At 35.4% G+C, this 19,319-nt stretch overlaps 1 protein-coding gene across 2 annotated transcripts in view; it reads right to left on the reverse strand.

Moving 5' to 3' along the window:
- Positions 1-19,319, reverse strand: part of Alcam (activated leukocyte cell adhesion molecule) — a 192,941-nt gene that overhangs the window by 14,137 nt on the left and 159,485 nt on the right. The window contains exons 7-14 of one of the 2 annotated variants that reach the window (XM_027943259.3): positions 17,784-17,911; positions 16,095-16,227; positions 12,277-12,389; positions 9,321-9,456; positions 9,083-9,216; positions 6,445-6,577; positions 4,605-4,643; positions 4,205-4,322 (exon numbers count right to left, since the gene is read on the reverse strand). In XM_027943259.3, coding sequence (XP_027799060.1) covers positions 4,205-4,322; positions 4,605-4,643; positions 6,445-6,577; positions 9,083-9,216; positions 9,321-9,456; positions 12,277-12,389; positions 16,095-16,227; positions 17,784-17,911 — 934 coding nt within the window. The remainder of the gene's footprint in view (positions 1-4,204; positions 4,323-4,604; positions 4,644-6,444; positions 6,578-9,082; positions 9,217-9,320; positions 9,457-12,276; positions 12,390-16,094; positions 16,228-17,783; positions 17,912-19,319) is intronic. The other variant, XM_027943260.3, reaches the window with a different exon arrangement.

Genomic DNA, 19,319 nt, shown 5'->3' on the forward strand with positions numbered 1-19,319 from the left:
ATTTATGGTTTGATGGAATAATGCATCATTTTCTTTTCTTCCTTTTTCTGGCTGCCTGCCAGACTATGGGTAGAGAAAAGAGAAGTCAAGTCATGGATTATTCCAACTTCTAATACCACTGGAGAGACTGCAGCAGCCCTGTGCTCACAAGCCCATGCCTTTCTCCACAACCTTGCATTAAATGCCAGCAGGCAACTGAAGTCAGGGCAGAATTTAAATTGCAAAGAGGTCCTGGCAAGGCAGCAAAATATATTTGAATGTATATAAGGTTTGGGAGAAAAAATACTACTTATAATAACTTGGGCAGGTTAATCCCACTGACACTTAGATGTTATGAAATTAGGTTAATTATATATATACTTCATTAAATTGCTGAGATTTTGTTAAAATACCAAGAAAGTAAAAAAGAAAGGAAAAAATAATAGTAGGAGCTCGTGAAGTGGTAAATGAGGAAATTCATTAAAAATGTACTCTCCCTGGTCCTCCAGCACTATCTTTTTAATTTTCTCAGTGGGGATCCCTCCTCCCTCATGGGCACGTGTATTTGATTTTAGAGTATTGATTCAAAAATAGAATTCAGTTAAAGTCAGCTTTCTTGTAATATCCCATTCCACGTTTCAAGGCATACTCACAGGGAGGGTTTTGGCACACCTAAATCTAGCCTGTTTCTTTGGAGTTCAGTGTTACAGGCACATCACTGTTAGCTCTTGAGCTAATGTTGGAACTGTCTCTGTTTCTTATGAAAGATTCCTGGAATAATATAGCATTATATGAGGCAGAATTCACATATGCCATTTGTGATTTTTAGATTTCTGGACTGTCTATACATTATACCATCTTTTTTGACAATATTGTTGAATTCCACAGTTGTGAAAGTAAATCTTTTGGTAAGTTTCAAGGTTTATACAATGAGTATTTTAAGATCACAAATGTCTGGTTAATGCGTGCTCCCATCTTAGTAATAAAAAGTATGGGTTTGGGGTCTCTTCAATGAAATCAACCTGGAAATTATAGTTTAATAAATTTCTGAAGAAGTTCATGGCTATATCATGCAGCCTCTGCACTTTTCCTTTATATTCATATCTCTTAAGTTTTCATTAGTTCTTGTATTTACTACAAGGTATGCAGGAGAGGGTTTGGATCTCGAATAATAACATTTAACTTCCTGCAGAATTAAGAATTCAGTTTGAAGGACAGGTAGAGAGGAATGTAAATAATATTCATGAAATAATCTCTTGTTTTATAATGCTCCTTTATCTATTAAACACTTGTCAAGGAGTGGACTGAGTTAATTAATGTCTTTTGGATGATGCTGTCACTTAATACTGTAAATATATGGAAATAATCAGTTGTATATTGTCATTACCAAAACCTATCTCTAGCTTTAAAAATCTTTCCATAAGAAGTTATAGGAATTAAAGAGCAAGTCATGAGTCCTCATTCTTTGATGAATATAACCTAGCATAGTGAGAAAAGAATACAACTGACTAAATACTTCTTGCTGCAGTTCTCCATATTGGAAATAGAAGTGGCTCCTATTAGTGGAATGGGGAGTACACACAGGCTGAGGAGGCACTAGACCTATAACAAATGCATTCTTAATTCTACTTAGGAATAAAGTACTATTTTATCTTATCTCTCCATTGATTTTTAGAAATACTGAAAATACAAAGAACTTCCCTTAAATGTTGCTAAAACTTCACTGTTTTGCTAGCTTAGAAATTCTTAACTTGAAAGCTCTTATTGTGAATCTGCACTTACTCTGAACAAATGAAGGGGTTAAGGACACCAACTCATTTCACAAAATTGCCTGTTTATTTTAGAGGGCACAGAAAAGGAACAACTAACCAGGAGTGCAAAGCACTTAGCAAATCTGAAGCATGAATTTGTGGAATTCTTAATAAAAACCCTTTGATTCTTGGGATGAGAACTGCAATTCATTACTTTGATTACCAATAATATTAACTCTACCAAATTGGGTGCACTTTTCAATTAAATAACAGTTATTTAGATGAATATTCAAGTCAGATGGTAAAAGTTATACTTAATTTCATGACACATTTTAAAGGATATGCTTAAGGCCTTAACCTAAAGACACTGTGGAGCTAAGTGTCCAATATTTATTTATGTCATTTTAATTTGGGGTCACCATATGCCAATAACTAATGACATAACACGCAAACATACAAAATTTCTTTTATTCGTATGACAAATTGTGTAGAATGAGATACTGGCCATTACAATAAGATGATTAAGACAATGGATTGCTTCCCTAGTTTAACATTCCTTTGTCCATAATTTAGAGAACCACAGTCCATTTTTCAGCTAATTTTCAGGAAAAGGGGAAATTTTATTTTTATTTTTTTAAGAAAAAAAATTGGTATGGAGTGCACCAAAAGTCCTAATATAAAAATTAAATTTCCTAGATTTGTGCTTTATCATGGACTATAAAGGGAAGACAAGATTTTGATAAGCAGGAAACTTACACATTTAAGAACTTCTATAAGATAGGTACTTCTGCTGGGCAACTAATTGTATTTCTTTTCACTTTCATGGATACCATGAAATACCATGGATACAAACTCATGTGACATATTTGTAGGTTATATGTTCATTGAGAAAAAAAAAATGCACTTGTTACCAAGAGTGATAGTTAATTTTTGTGTCAGCTTGAATGGGCCATGTGGTGCTCAGACATTTGGTAAAACATTATTCTGCTCATGCTGTGGGGTGTTTTCTGATGAGATAAATATTTGAATTGGTAGACTGAGTAAAGCAGAATGCCTTCCCTTATGGATGATGGATGTGAACATCATTCAATCAACTGAAGATCTGAACAGGATTGAGAAGGCTTAGAGAGAAAGAGGAAACTCCTCTGGCCTCAACCCTGATCTGGACATTGTTTTGTTCCTGCCTTCAGACTTGGACTAAAACACTGGGTCTTCCTAAGTTTCCATCATGCCTGATTTCAGAGTAGAAACAGCATCAGCTCTCTGGGTTCTCAGGCTTTTGGACGCAGACTAGAACAACATATCAGGTCTCCTGGGTCTCCAGCTAGCTGACCGTAGATCTCCAGATTTTCAGCCTCCATAATGATGTGAGACAATTCTTTATAATAAATCTTCTCTCTTTTGTTCTCTCTAGTGTGATTCTCTGTAGAATACATACTAACAATCCACAAGGTATTGGTGAGGAAGGCTCAAGAATGAGGAATGAAGTTCCAGGATCAGGAGGAAACTGTTCCCCAATGTGGGGATAGATATCATGTATAGTGGTCACAACATACAACAGAAAACACGTTTTTGCCTGTAATTGCATGGACTTCTAGCAAAGCAGGGAAGGTAAGTTATCAGAGATAAAACTAGGCCTAGGGATTAAGTACAAGATTCTAAAACATCATTCCCCTAAGTCAAATAATAATTCTGTCCCTTATAATATGTTACTTTGAGAAATTTATTTAACCATTTTCTGCCTCAAGTTTTTCAAATGTAAAATATGAATAATAATGCTATTTACTTTATAGATATACTGTGAGAACAAACAAGCTCAATGCATTCTCATGTTATGTGATTATAAAATTATCAAGCTACTTCTTCCCTTGCATGGCAGCTCTATTCAAATATTGCTTCATTGGAATGACATCTTTGTAGAGTAAGAGCATGGATCCCGATGAGTCTGTCTTTCTTTTCATTTTCTTTTAAGTAAGATATTCTGAATTTTTTAAAGGAGTGTGTCAGAGATAAATAAAATACAAAATCATGTCAAAAGTTACTACTAGCTATAAATATCCCATAAATGAGGAATGGTTGAAACCAGGAGTATGCCATAGGAACACCAGTGGAACTTCTAAAAAAGGCAAAGCTAGAACCCTACTCCTGCCCCTTTGCATCTGAATCTAGGGTGGTAAGCGGGGCTAGACATGTGTATGCCAAGAATTTTCACTGCTTTAGGATTTTCATTATAAGACACTCTTACATGATTTTTTTAAGGCTTATACTAGATGGCTAGACTTGTTACTGCAATAACAAGTAACAAGTGGCTATGTATTCACTATGAACAAAAATAAAATATGGTCAGCCTGATTGGGGGATATGTCTGTCTTATTAAAGAAGTTACATGCGTAGCTGATGTGAGCATAATTAACACATCATATTTTCTCTCAGTAAAAGTCAATGAACAATAAACATCTTTTCACATAACTTACTTTGATTTTTTCATGTACAGCCAGTAGACAACACCAGCAACGAGAGCAGCGAGCAGGAGACCAACAACAATTCCCACGATTAGCTTTGCCTGGTCATTCACCTTTTCTCTGTTTTCATCTACAACAAAAAAAGAGAAGCCCATGCAATTACAGACAATGCCAAGAACTTCTTAAAAGAAGCCAATCTAGTTATTACTAAAAATGACTAAGTTTCACTACTATGATTAACATGCAAACTTGTGATCTTAAAAGGTAATTTTTAGCATTTTTGCTATCTTGTCCCATTTGGTATTTTAATTCACATCCACACTGTGGACGACTAATAAATTACTTATACAATGACACTTCGTAAATCTTGAGCTGATAGTCAAGGAAGAGGAGTTGGCAGCATAGTACCTACCACTTATCTCGTCTGCCTCATCGTGTTCTGGAATACTTACTGAAATGAAAAATGTTAATATGAAATTAAAAACAAAATTTGTTGATATATGAAAGTCACCTTTACCATTATAGTATGATGTAATAACACTCAGATAAAATATCTATTCTACAGCTCAGGGTAAAAAAGAATCCATACTTTATAGAACACAAACTTCTCTGCAAAGCAATTAATGTCGTTTAAGGAAAATGCAAAGTCCATCACAGAAATTTTCATGACCAAGAGGCTATAGTACTAATTTGGAATCCACTTTAATTTTTTCACTAGCTGCCACCTATTACTACAACTTCCCTTTTAGGAGAAACAAGTTAATACCTAACTTGCCATTTTCCTCAACTTTTCTGCCCCCCATGTAAGAGAATTCATTTTCATCCTCTAGGATTAATGAATTCCCATTAGAGTTGTTCTCAAGGGGGCAGAGATGAAGGTGGAAGTGAAATCTCGTGATGCCATCATGTTTGCCAAAGTGCTCCAAATGGTTCTGATAGCACCATGCTCTTGGGCTGTTTTCAGAATTACTGCTGGCTGTTGTGTATTATCATTTAATAATAAACCATATGAACAACCTTCAGAGTGCACACGCCTGCACCAGAACTTCCCATGATGGTTGATAAGATGCAGATTTGCAGGCTTTGTTTCACATACACTCAATTGGAATCTCATGGGGTGCTCACTGAGTTTGAAAATGACTGGGTTATATTGATCAAGCCACTGTCTGGTCTAGAAAACTGAAGCACCTCATTCAAAGAGTTAGAGTAAAGAGACTTGTGCTCAGGAAGAAAGGATAGGTTCTCTTTCTTGGTAGGACAAATCAATACTCAACTGAATTGTATTCAGAGAAGTCCATGCTGCTATACTAAAGTTCAGCTTGTTTAGTTCTTCCATTAGTCCATCAGCCCTTTGTATTTGAGTCATAATTTATTAGGGACCATTATCTTTAAACAATTATTTCTCTTAGTTCCTGCAAATTCCCAGCTCTTGTATCTATCACCTACTTATGCCACAGGCAAGATTCATCTGCGAAAGTGTAAGAGTTTGGCAGAACAGTTAATGTCCTGTTCAAAACCAAGCCTCACTCTAGGCTGATCCTGATTTAAGGCTGACATAACAATGAGAATAATAACAGAACTGAGGATGGTAACTAACTTCACATTAAATTACATTTATTTTCAAAAGAAGCTGCTATTGGTATTTATGTGTTACCCTGATTTCAGCATTGACAGAGAAATTTTTTTTTCTCAGAGAAAATTGTCTTTATCTGATTTTGGCAATGATATGAAAAAGGAGCAATTTTTGAAACTAGATTTTATGAATTAGAATATTGGTTTTGCTACCAATTAGCTTGACTTTAAGTTTGTGACATTTTGGTTTAAATAAAGTTGGGATAAATTCTACAAAGATTTGGAATGTCAATTAATAAAGAATAAAATAAATTTGAAATTTACCAAATTTAAACTATTATAAAAATATTTTAAGGTAATCATTAAATTGTCTATACTCTGAATATAAAATGTACATTAAGAAGAGTAATTTATTTTTTATTGTCTGTTTCTCTTGGGGATTCTTCCTGTGTAGGATAAGACCTCTGATCCATAAAACATGAAATGATTTAACTGTTAAAACAAGAATGAAAACCAGAAAAAAAAAGAAAAAATAACCTCATGGTGATGACACCAAATGCAAAATAAATAAATAAAACTTACCATGATGCAGTACAGGAAGATGGAACTGGAGGATTTAAACTAATGGAGAATAACTTCAAATTTTCTTACTTTTTTAATGCCAGAAATGAAATACTCACTAGCAGAGACATTCAAGGAGTTTACTGTTCTCTCCAGCTGGTTTTCTGCTGTGCAAGTTAATGTAACATTCTCTTCAGGGGAAATGATAATTTTACTATAATACCTGCCATTGATATAAGGAGACTCCTCTGTCTGGAAAAAGAAGAAGGAAGATGGGTTACATGAAAATATAGTTTAAAAGCCTGGGACATAGTACTAGTCAATGATAGGGGACAGGTGTGGTACACTGTAGTGTAGTCTGGTGTTCAAGGTGTAAGATCACAGGTAAGACCAGTCAGGCCTGTAGTGGCAGCAGGTAGAAAACCAATTAGTAAAACGATAGTGAGAGAGTTCTGTTTCTATTATGAATTCAAATGATTAAATCAATCTAACTCTTTCCAAAGAGGCTCAATTTTAGTCAGCATTTTGGCATGATGGTATGTGCTTCAAAATAATTAACATGGTTATTATCTAATCACAAGTTTTCTTCGATAAATATTCTAATTGAACTGTTCATGAATTTGATACTCTTCTTCACAATAGATGTTAATTCCCTTATCTTGAACCATTATATTAAATGCATATAGATATATTATTTGCTCATAGGTGAATAAAAGCATTTGTTTTCCCCCAATTTTCCTGTGATAAATACAGAGGGTGAATTCTTTTTCAGGACTTCTGATTGTCATGAGGTGTAAATGATGGTGAACATGGTATTTAACTTCCTCAAATGTAAGGAAAGATCCCTTCAAGCTCATCTCGGGATTGGACTCCTCAGTACAACATGACTGAAGCAAATACATACACACTTGGTCTTTTTCCATAGTTATTTTATTTGTATCATGTGGTACTTGGCTCTCTCTTTGCTTTTTTTCTTAACTACAAGGTAAGTGTCTTGAGAACAAGAGTGGGCTACCTTCTATATCCTGGGGGGCAGAGGAGAGGCAGAGATATCTCCTAGGTGAAAGGAGGTAGATTCATCATGTGTTTGAGGAGGAAAAAAGATAAAAGATTATTGATGGATAATCTGGAACAAGAAAAATAACACATCACCTAGTGGGCCAGGATCAATCTTTCTCCCTGGCAATGAAGAATGGCATTATTATTTTTATTCTCATAGTAAGTTTACCTGCTATTTTTCCACTTTCCTCTAGGATTTTTCATAGGACTTTCTCACTGTTTTTCCTACTTTAATGTCTTCAAAATATATTTGTTCATTTCCAGGATGGCCTTTTCAATCTTTATATTCTTTTGTTTGTCAGATATTTATTGTGTGCTTGTTTTTCTATTTTCTATGCCTGCATAACCAGTACCTAAAGGTTCTTTTCTGCTGCACTTATCACTTAATTGAACTAGAGAGCAAAAAGAAGAAAGTAGAAAAGAGAAATTTCTTTTCTTTTTTTTTTAGCATTTCATTTTTTGGATTTAATCTGTACATCGTCAGCAATTCTGGTGAGTCAGGTCTTTATTCTGAATGAAGAAAACTGCATTTCCTTTGGCTTTGCCTCTTTGCTTTCCTCTGGCAGGGTCTCTTACTTGTGTGTGTCTGTTATACCTAATCAAATCAGAAATCACTTTCTTCAAGTGCCACCACTTCTTTGGGGGTTTTCTATATCCAAACTCATGCAAATATACATGCATCACCCATGGGTGAAAGTCAAGATCCACTTTGCTCTGCAAAATTATATTACATGGAGTAAACCAAAGACCCAACTTCCCAGGACAAAGGAAACAGAGATTCTAACTGAAATTTAATTTGAAGCTTTTTGATTTATATGTCTTTCCCAATTTCAACTGGGTCCAAAGCTAGGAAGAAGGCAGGAAAGAAGATTGAAATAATAAAATGGTACTCTGGGGTATTCCTGAAGAGTCTTTAACTGCTTCTACTGAGATGAAGAGGCATGAAAACCGTCACAAAACATGGAATTAACAAGTATGTCACGGACATAACCCACGGACACTGGCAAGTTAGTGGGATTACAGTTCTGAGTATAGAGTTACAGGCCAGATATTCATTTCTCTTTCTATCTCTCTCTCTTCTTCTCTCTCAGAAAATGGTAGTGTTTATAAGTTCTTAGCCCTTTAAAATTACTAAAATGTCCTACATGGAGTATAGACATTGTTTGGCTTATGTCCTCTTTTGGCTAGAAGAACACTGCTGAGACACTCTTTGCTGCTTGCTTCATTCTGGCCTTAACCTGTAACAGGCAAATCAGACTATGTGTTCATAACCATTTACGGTGTTCACCACACCCCACTCCCACACTGGGCCCAGTTTTAAGAAAAATTATCTTTTAACATGCATAACTAAGCAAAGTAATAGCTGCTGCTTATACTCAAGTGTATAAGTTTATTAGGCATAAAAGTGTGTACCTTAATGTTTTAATCAACCCCGTTTGGGAATTAAAGACCATGGAGTCTGTTTAAAAACAGACACTGATCTCAAAATAATGGTTTCTCCATTCTCCATGGCCTTGGGATTTAAAATTTCTCTTTCAGCCATGTTCTTCCTTTGGGAAGATTAAGAATTTAGCAAGAGTCTTCTCTGAGAGGACACTGCAAATTGCATGCAGTAACAAACTAGCTTGCATTTTAGTTGCCTAAATAAAACCCCACTTTGGACCAAGTGCAGAATATAACAAGAAGACAAATACTTGCTTGGTTTATGACGCTTCCGCTGCCCGTAATTGTCCACTGTATAGCTGGCTTTGGAAAACCTTCCACGTGGCAGATTATTGTTTTAGATAGTCCACTGGGATCTGTTTTCTTTGTCATTTTGATTTGAGGTTTTCCTAAAATATCATTACAATTAAAATATGACAATGAACTAAGATCATACAGAAGACCAGGCAACAAGATTCTCAAAGAACAATTTGGTGCCCAGTTATTTCACTACCTTCTACAATGAGTGTCAGTGACTCTCGTTTCTTCAGGCCTTCAACCTCTTGCAGAGCAGTTTCACAGACATAGTTTCCAGCATCCTGATAATGAAGACTAGAAAATGATGGGCTTGAACGAAGCCTGATGTTATCCTGATTAAATGAAAAGTAAATTACTTCACAGGCACAATTATAAGCTTAAATGTATTTATCATATACTACTTAAACCTAAAACATTTTTCTGGGTCTAATGAAAACATAAGCATTTAAAAAATTTTCTCGGATGCCTTTAAAGAGTTTTCTTTTTTTCATTGTAGTTTTGGAGTCAGACATGCCTGAGTTATATTTCAGACTTCTCTTTTATGGAATTGATAATTTGGAACAAGTTTATAAGCTGATGAGACTCAGTTTCCTTTATTTGTGAAGTGAGGTTATATTCTTACTATATTAAATTGTTTTGAGGACTTAAGTATAGAAATAATGCAATATGTTCACATTAAAGAAAGTCCCCAATTGACAGTCCCTACTCATCGTAGTAGAACTGCCAGACATTCAGATTTGTGATACCTAAACAATGATGAGTATACAGGCCTGAAAATTACCTTATCTGATATAGTTATCAACATAGTGGATCCATTATAGAGCCACAGCAATTAGAATAAGAATGCTTTTTACAAGAAAGCTTTAATAATTAGTGATACGGACAAATCAATGTTTGTAACAGTGCACCTCACAACAGCCAAGTTATAGAACCAGCCCAGGTGCCTGTCAATAGATGAATGGATTAAGAAAATGTGGTATACATACACAATGCAGTTTTACTCTGCCATAAAGAAGAATGAAATTATGGCATTGGCTGGTAAATGGATGGAGCTGGAGAACATGACAAGTGAAATAAGTCAGACTCAGGAGATTAAGGGTCAAGTGTTTTTTCTAATATGAGGAAACTAGAACAAAGTAAAAGAAAAAGGGGAAGAAGGAAATTTTAAGGACAGAGGGAACATCAGTGGAGTAGAAGGATACTGGACAGAGGGATGAGGGAGGGGAAAGGGAAAGAGATGCAGAAAGAATTTGATGAAATTAATCTATGTATACGTATAAATAAATCACAGTGGATTCTACCCTTCTGTGTATCTCTAAAACACCATTAGAAACAAACAAACAGAAAAAAGACCAGTAGAGGGGACTAGCAGACTAGGGGAAGGGAACAGGGGCAGGACATAGCAGGCACCAGGGATGTAATGGAGTAAGTTAAATTGCATGCATGAATGATTATGTCAAAATAAATCTAACTAGTATGTATAACTATAATGCACTAATAAAAGATTTAAAAAATAAAAGGAAACCCTCAAAAAAGAATTACCACTCAAACTTTATGAAAAAGAAAATATAACATTCAGTTTAAAAAATCACCTGACATACAAAAGTAATCCTATTTTTGCCAGGAATTGAAATACTCCTAAGTGTAGAATTAAACACAGTCCTTTGTACATGTGGATTTTTTTTTCTACTTGCTATCACTAACTATGGCCCCGGGAATATTTATCAGCAATACTGATATTAGTGTTAGTGCTATTCCTAACATTAGTATTAGTTGACAACAGTGAGTGCAGGTGAAGTAGAAGCTACTTTAAAAAAAAAAAAAATTATTTATTTATTTATATGTGGTGCTGAGGATCGAACCCAGTGCCTCATACATGCAAGGCAAGCGCTCTACCATTGAGCTACAGCCACAGCTCCAAGAAGCTACTTTTGATATAGCAAACTTTTCATTTCTCTAGTACTGAAGTGAAACATGCGGTGGGTGTTCATGACATCATTGATTATTGTTTAAAACCTGTCAAGCTTTATGACCATTGACTACTACAAATATCTCATGTTGACGTCCATACTATAGAGTGACAGACTAATGACCTGAGTGATGAGGCTGTGACTAAAGGAGAGCGAAACAGGAAACGGAGAATCTAGCATTAAAAACAATCAAAACACAAATAGTAAAGCAATACAAAATAACTGATATTTTCACCAAGAAGAAACTTCACCAATAAATTTGTCTACAGGTTTTGATAAAGTCAATTCTTTTCAATGCCTGTGTCAAATGGAGTGTGCATTTCCTCAGGACATCAGTGGGTGGGGTGCTCTTGTTATATGCCGTGCTGTGGTAACACATTGTGCTGGGGGTTTGGATATTCTAGCCAAGGATTTAAGTGGAGGGATCATTATTACAACCATTTCCTTGTGTCAAATGACTAATTATGAATCCTATTTTCTGTTTCTAAAAACATACCGATGACTGGGTCCCTGAAGTCATGGTCCTCCATGACAATTGCATGAATATAAGCAATCACTCAGGAAATACTAAGCTCCTAGAATGTTCTGGGTGTTCTCTGACAGCCCAGGGATGAAAAGGACCCCTAACTTTGAGGAGCTCCTAATCCAGCAGACCCTACTTTCAGAAACATAAGGGCAGTTCCAATCATCAGGGAGGCAGAAAGTGTGTGACCAGAGCACAGTAATACTCTGAAGAAGGACTGAACTTGAGTCTACTTGCTCATGGGCTTTCTGATTTCTTTCATGCCAATTTCTCTACAGGTAACTTGGGGAAAATAACAAGTGAACTATATACTCCACAGGGATTTTATAAGCATCATGTAAGTATAATGTGGATTCAAACATTCTGTAAATTGTTCTTAACTGTATATGTTTGTGTGTAGACAAGCATGCACGCACATCCTCATCTAAATACTCACATCAAGTAATGCCCAAACTAAGTTTCAGAGCCACACTATTGTTAAGTACCTCTAAAATTGTATAGTGTTTCAATTTGTATGAGATAAAGTGAGCGAATATGTGAGTGTATAAAGATATTAATCATAAATATGCATTTTTGGATATAACATTGAATAAAAAATAAATAACCTAAAAGCAAATCAGTTCAAAAGAGCAGGATAGAACAAAAATACTATGACTTACTTTCATCCAAACCACAGTTGCATTCCTACTAGCAGATATTGTGCAGGACACCGGCAGGGCATCACCAAGCTGCTTGGTCACTTCCCCACTTGGGTTTAAGGATAAATCCAAATCTGTGAAGCAGAGAATCTGCTTGAAATGCAAACTCCAAAAGAGCAAGTAGTTGAAATATTTCAGAGAAGAAAAGACAAAAGACAAAAAAAAAAAACCCTAATTGACTTGAAAACTCAGACATATGTGACTGACATATGTGACTAAAATAACTATTTTTTCATCCTAGATTTTCAAGCCAGCTTTGAGACCAGTTTGGACAAATGAATGGTTAATCTAATTGACTATGCATTTATTTGCAGTTAACATAATTGATGTTTTGAGTGCATATAAATATACCCCTAGGCTCTATCACCTTAAGAAAAAAAATTATTTAATTGCTTCTGGAAGAAAATAAAGAAAGATGATGACTTGATAAGTATTGTTAAAAAAAAAGTTGGCAAAGCATAACGTTGGAAAATCAAGTATGTTTAGACAGCAGGTGATAAATTGAAAAACCATGAGATAGTTTATGCATTTCTGCAGAGAGAATTGACAAATAGTTAGATATTTTTTTAAAATGCTACTCCATTTCTCATGTAGTGAACTTTTAAATAAGATCTATTGTTAGGTACACTGCCAACAGAATTTTTTAGAAACAGAGAAGAATTACATCTAAGGATATAAGTTTTCATAGGAAATAATTTTTACAAAAATCTCACTGTCACAGTATGATCCATATGAGGAAAATCCAATTCAATTGAACAAACACTTATTGTAGAGCTACTGTGCTCCAAGCACTAATGGGGGATACAGAGATGAGTACTGAGTACAAATTAATTAGGTTATGCACTCATTGATTAGGCGATATGCACTCAACCAACTGAGATACATAGCCTGTGAAGTCAGTGCCTAGTTGCAAACCTATTACCATTAGAAGCTCAGTAAATATTTGTTGAAAGATTAAAGGCAGGGCTACAAAGAGAGGTAAAAACAAAGACTTATGGGAGTATAAAGAATAAAGCCAAACTAGGTTTCAAAGAAGTAAGAGAGCCTTCGTAGGAGGCCTTCATTTTTGTATCTTGCTCCTGTGGTTGTAAAGGTGGGTGGCTGATAGGTGGAAATGTAGGAACAACTTTTGCCACATAAACAAAAGCAAAGAGGCGAGAGAACTTGGCAGATTCCACAATAGTGAATGATCCCGTATGACTGCTGGACTATGAGAACTCACAGAAGGTAAATACGGACAATTAGTTGAGGCCAGACTGAGTACTGTGCTTGCCTTACTGAATTGGGGGCTTTATTCTGTGGTATAGGGGTTTGCTGTTGCACTTTATGTTGCTTCATGGTTTTACATGTTTTGTTGACTGTCTGCATCTTAAATGTTCACCTCTCCAGTTAGACTGCAAGCATCATGAGGAGATTGGCCAGGATTTGTTTTTTCTCAGATACATCCACAGTGTCTGCCACATAGTAGGCTCTCAAACACTAGTGTTGAATGAATGAAGGGCAGAAACAGAGTTTCTCAGTCTAATACATATTAAAAAATGATGGTTCATAGTAAAAAAAAGAACCATCACATAAAAAGTGGCGTTTTTTCAGAATATTTGAGTGAATTATAAAGTGAAATTTTTACTCTCTGTGACTTAAGAGCTTTTGTTAGTTGGATAGTTAACTTGCCAATGAGAAGATAAAAGATTTTAGAGGATAAAGATGGATTTTGAAAGTTCTGATGAGGAATCTCTGTGTGCATGAATTGGCAGAGTAGCAGCAGCTGTTTCAGCAGCAGTCAGGAATCTGTACACTGAGAGTCTTAATGAGAGGTCTGTTCTGCAAACCTGTGCATGTAGAGATTGTGCTTCTCTACCGGCATTCCCTTTAGTCATCTATGAAAGGGAAACAAATCCTGTTTTTGTAAAACAAACAAACAAAGATAAATGGGCAAATATAGTTTTAGGTAGCATTCAGATAACAGAGTAAAATTTTGATTGACTTATAATACCTTTTTCTAGTTTTTAGAGTGAATTACAGGCCTTAAACTCCAACACTATAGTCTGCCTGTCAAAACGGAAATACATTTAAATCCAGTTAAATGCATTGAAATCTGTTAGCTTTTTTTTTTTTTTCCTTGCTATCAGCCAATCATCAAGGCACCTTGTTGCTGCCACTGAGTCTTCTGCCTTGTCAGTCAGTTTTCCATTCCTCCCTGCCTGACCTACAAGTGATATAAATATGAGCCCTCTCCTTTTAGGGTCATATATACCTAGCATCTCTTAAACAAAAGCACAATGTGCCATCTTGAAGGCACTGGTATGCTCAAAACATGAACAAGAATGTCAGAGAGCTATTTCACAGGCAGTTCAATTTGTTGGGGACATTCTCTTGCTTTACTTTTTTTTTTTTTTCTTTTTCTTGAAACAGGCCTAGATAAATGGTCCCATGACTGACTGGCCCTCAGAGAAAAAGTAGCTCTATTGTTCTACTAAGAGGTCACTGCTTTTTCCCAAACTATCCCCTGATGGCAAACAACTTAATCCTGTGCAACTGGGAGTGTGGAATAAACAGGAGTGGCTCAGCTGTGAACATTTCTTAGCAGTGCACTGTTTGCACAGGGCTCCCTGGAGTGCGCTTCTAACATCAGACAATCAAAAGCAAGCATCTGCTGGCTTTATTCCCCAAAGTACCCCTCTTACCTCCCCCCAAAGATTTAGCTCCTCTACTACATGTTTTCCAAGCATTATTATTGGTAGAGTAAGAGGTTTAGAACCAAGTGTTCAGGACAATTTGTAAAGTCTCTTCTAATTTTGAAACACAGAAATGCCTCATGATGAAAGGGATTCAGTGGATCACCATGTCTAGAGGAAACCTTGGCACTGTTGGGTGCAAACAACTTATTGGAAAGTTTGGCCTATATGAACAAGAAGACTGAAGCTTGCTCAAAATACTCTGAACTCTAGTCTTAGTAGTGGGTAGTATGAATGAATAAGTTTACTAATTCCATGATACATCATGTACATCAATAATAGGGACTCTTAGGAATTACAAAATAAAGAACTCAATTACAAGTCTGGTTTTTATGTATCTTTTTTCCCCCCATCACTGCCATGGGGGCCAAAAATAACTTTTGTAATATCTGTAGGGCAAAAGTGGATTAAAAGCTAATAATAAATTTATGTTCAAGGTGATTTTGAAGAGGTTCTGATTCCAGAAATTTACTTATTCAACCAACAAATGGCTTTTAGTCATCTCCACTTCCTATTCCAATTGCTCAGTCTATAGTAACTTTGTTTTTCCTGGATTTGGGTGTTAATATTATTCTGTAATAAGAAAAGAAGATACTTAATCTACATTTTCGTGAGACAACTGCAAACCTTGTGAACCTGAAGAATGTCTAAATAGAGTTTGGGAGGGTAAGTCTGTGGTAGAGTGCTTGCCTAGCACTCATGAGTCCCTGGGATAGACCCTCAGCACTATAAAAGAAAATGAAGACCTAAATATATATATATATTATAATGAGTTATTTCCTTAAGATCCATATGAATATTTTTTATTGATACAACGAACTGAAGACATTTAGTTTTACCATGGGCAAAAGTTGTAGCAAATCCAGGCAAGGTTTCAAAGCTATAGTGCCAACCTGACCACAGTCAAGTTTATTCTGATGATCTTTACCATTCTGTCCAAACACGGTATTTATGAAAAAGATAGAGTCAATTTATTAGAAAAGACAGCCATGTTAAACTACCAGGTGCCTCTGAAATAACGCTGTACCGGAGAAGGCGACTTACAGTGGACTGTGATGGCTGTGGAAGCCGTCATGCTTTTTTTGTCCATCAGGGAGCATCTGTAGTCTCCTGTTGCATTGCGCCTCACGTCTGTCAATGTGTAAGTATTTGAGCTTCTTATTCCTTCCAGTTGTCCCTGTAGATAGAAGCAAAATGTCAGATGATTACATACATGTGGTGGCTACAATGAGAACAGTTGTATTTCTTGATGAAGATGGCATTTTATCAGAAAGGGAAGAAAATGGGAATGTGTTTCTTTGAATGGCCAAAAAAAAAAAAAAAAAAAAAAAAAGTAAAGCTTGTGCTACCAACATCTAATTTCTAGAGAAATAATATTTATGTTTCAAGGAATTTTGAAGGCTAACTTGTATTATACTGAGGATATCTGTTTTATGACAGTGTGGTTTATGTTTGAGATTTAAAGCAAATTTTTAAAGATGTCCAATATTTTATTTTTATATTTATGTGTTACCTAATTAGACAAAAAGATTTGGGACAGTTTAAAAGAAAATATTCCATATATTCAAATTAAAAGGAAAGATAGGAAGAAAGGAAGGACCGAGAAGAATTGGAATAGGGAAAAAAAGAGAAAAGGGGCAGAGAAAAATAAAATAGAACTAGAAAAGAAAATAATAACAAATTAAGAATTGGAAAAATACGGATGAAGTAGGAGTATATGTTAACAACAATGTCAAAAAAGATAAGCAGCAGATATTGTTGCTAAAATTGAGACATAAATATGGCTTTGTCATTCCTGATAGCCAAAATGAAAACCTAATTAGTTTAAAATTTCAATTTGCAAATGAAACAAAAGCAGCATGTCAATTTAATAGGCAAAACAAAGCTTTCTGTCAACATTTAAGTTTATAAAGAATTACTTAGGCTAGTCTTTTCAGTAATGTGGTGAATGATATTTTTGCATACTCCTAATAATATAGTGGATAGATTCATAAGGACATCCTTGCAGGAAATGTAGTATTGAGTTATACATGGCTTGTCCCTGTGCAAAGGTGATGTCAAACATGAAGCTACAGGAGGAAAGAATCCCTAGAAAGCTCTTTCATAGTTAGGTTCTTTATCACTGCAACATCCAGAACACAAGCAAATTATTTCTTCTGGAGGAATTGTCCAAAATATCCTCAATGCATATTATTTCTGTCAGCTATGATATGGATAAGAATTTAGGAACTGAAAAATTAAGATTATATATGACAAGAAGAGACAGTTCAGAGCATAATTCTATCAAGCTGAATATAATATGCAACAAAACTATTCTTACTTCAGGAGATCAGAGGTATGCTCAGGGCCACACTATGGGTAGAGAGAGAATCCACTTCTGACCATTTGCTGTCATCATCTCTGTTTATAGTTATCTACTTATAATGAACATATTCTTATAACTTATGCGAACAATTAAACCTTGAGTTTCCGCAATTATGGTTTCCTGTGGTCAGCTTTGTTTTTTTACCTCTTTGTCTCTGAAATCTCTCAAAGTTGAGCAAAGGCAAGAACACTGTCAGGTGCCACAAAAGCTTTCAAAGGATATTCTACAGGTGGTGTTTTTTTCTGCCCCCAAATAGCATTCTTTCTCACTTAAGCCATCTAAGTGCATACAATTCTGGATGTTAGCTAGAGGCCAAACAACAGGACAAAATGATAGCAGTCAAGCTCAAGTAATACTTAGGCACTTACTGGTAAGTAAAATAAAAACTCCTCAGGAGGAGGGTTGCCATTTCCCATGCACTTAAGAGTGATGTTGTCCCCTTCTTTGATGGCAGTTTTTGGTGGCAACACTTGTATTGTCACCTGCTCTGTAGGATCTGCAAGAGCCACAGGCACAAGTTAACCATTTTTGTCAAGTACCAAATTACTGTGCATACAATGTAAATGACTAAATTATACACAATTTTCTCAAGAAGCTAGTAATGGTAATTACTTAAATGTATCTTTTTATAGAAGGATTGAAGTTAATAGTCACTTGCTATACCAAGCACTAATCATAGTTAGAGCAAACTACAAAGAGACCCTATTACATAAAAATCAATTTCTTCTTAGCAAAATGTCCTTAACTGAGGTAGGAATGATTGTAATTATTTTATGTGTAAAAGACCAGTAGGAACAACCTCACGGTATGACTTCATTATAAGGAAATTTAACTATGTTATATGAATCTTATAGTTTGGAAAGACTAAATCAGCTAGCAAAGTCACTGAAGCTATCAGGTCCCACTGCATTCATATTACATAATAATACCTTGTACTAAATAAAAGGAGACATGAGCTAAACACTAGCAAGATTTCTGGCATGCAGGAGAGCAGATCTGCTTTCAGAACAATGAATCCTATGAACTGAGAGAGACACTTAACACAATCAACAGGACTATAAGTGCATTGTAATTCTGTCTTGTTCATTGAAGCCAAGATGTAACTTTCATTCCATTCTGGTCATTTTGTGGAGAAAATAGGGCTAAAGAGTATTCTTTAGTACAGACTACTGCTCAACAGTGTAATGCTAAATAAACTAAAGGCTGGATACAATGGAACCATATTTAGAAAACATGAAATAAGAGAAGGTAGTGGTGGCTATAATAAATGACTTGCTTTCTTACATATCCATTTGTTATACTATTGGATATGCAATGAACAATTAATTTAGAAATCATATAATCCAAAGGTTTATTTTACAGAATCTTTCATACAAGAAGTAATACTTATTGAGACATATGCTTATATTTTCAAATTGGTGCCATTAAAAATAACATCTCTACAAAGATCTATTTTGTTATTAGCTAGTAAAGTGAAATGAGCAAATGATAGTTTGGTGGGCTTTTTGTTCTATTTTTTGCAGTCATTTATTCGCCCGTCTACAATTAACTTGCAGAGGAATTCTTAGAAGCATGATTATGCACTGCTTCTTTGTCATTTCTCTATGTTCAGGCATCTCTGAATATTTAGCCAGAATATTCTGAGGCTGCACAATGATGGATGCTTTTTGTTTTTATTTTTATCTATTTTTTTTTCTGGATTTGCTTAACGTAGTTCTCCAATCAGCATTTCCCAGTGAAGCTGCAAAGTGAGTAAAGTTTGCTTTTTGCTTCCCACTGAACTGCATTTCTGGGTCCCACTCACTCTTAGACATGGCGCTTAACTGACTAGCACTCAGGTTTGGCTGGCAGCACATCACTGTGGTGCATCTCAGATCAACACTGACTCTAGAACAGCTAGGGAT

The sequence above is a fragment of the Marmota flaviventris genome, chromosome 8 (genome assembly GCF_047511675.1).
Source record: "Marmota flaviventris isolate mMarFla1 chromosome 8, mMarFla1.hap1, whole genome shotgun sequence".
Taxonomy (NCBI): Eukaryota; Metazoa; Chordata; class Mammalia; order Rodentia; family Sciuridae; genus Marmota; species Marmota flaviventris.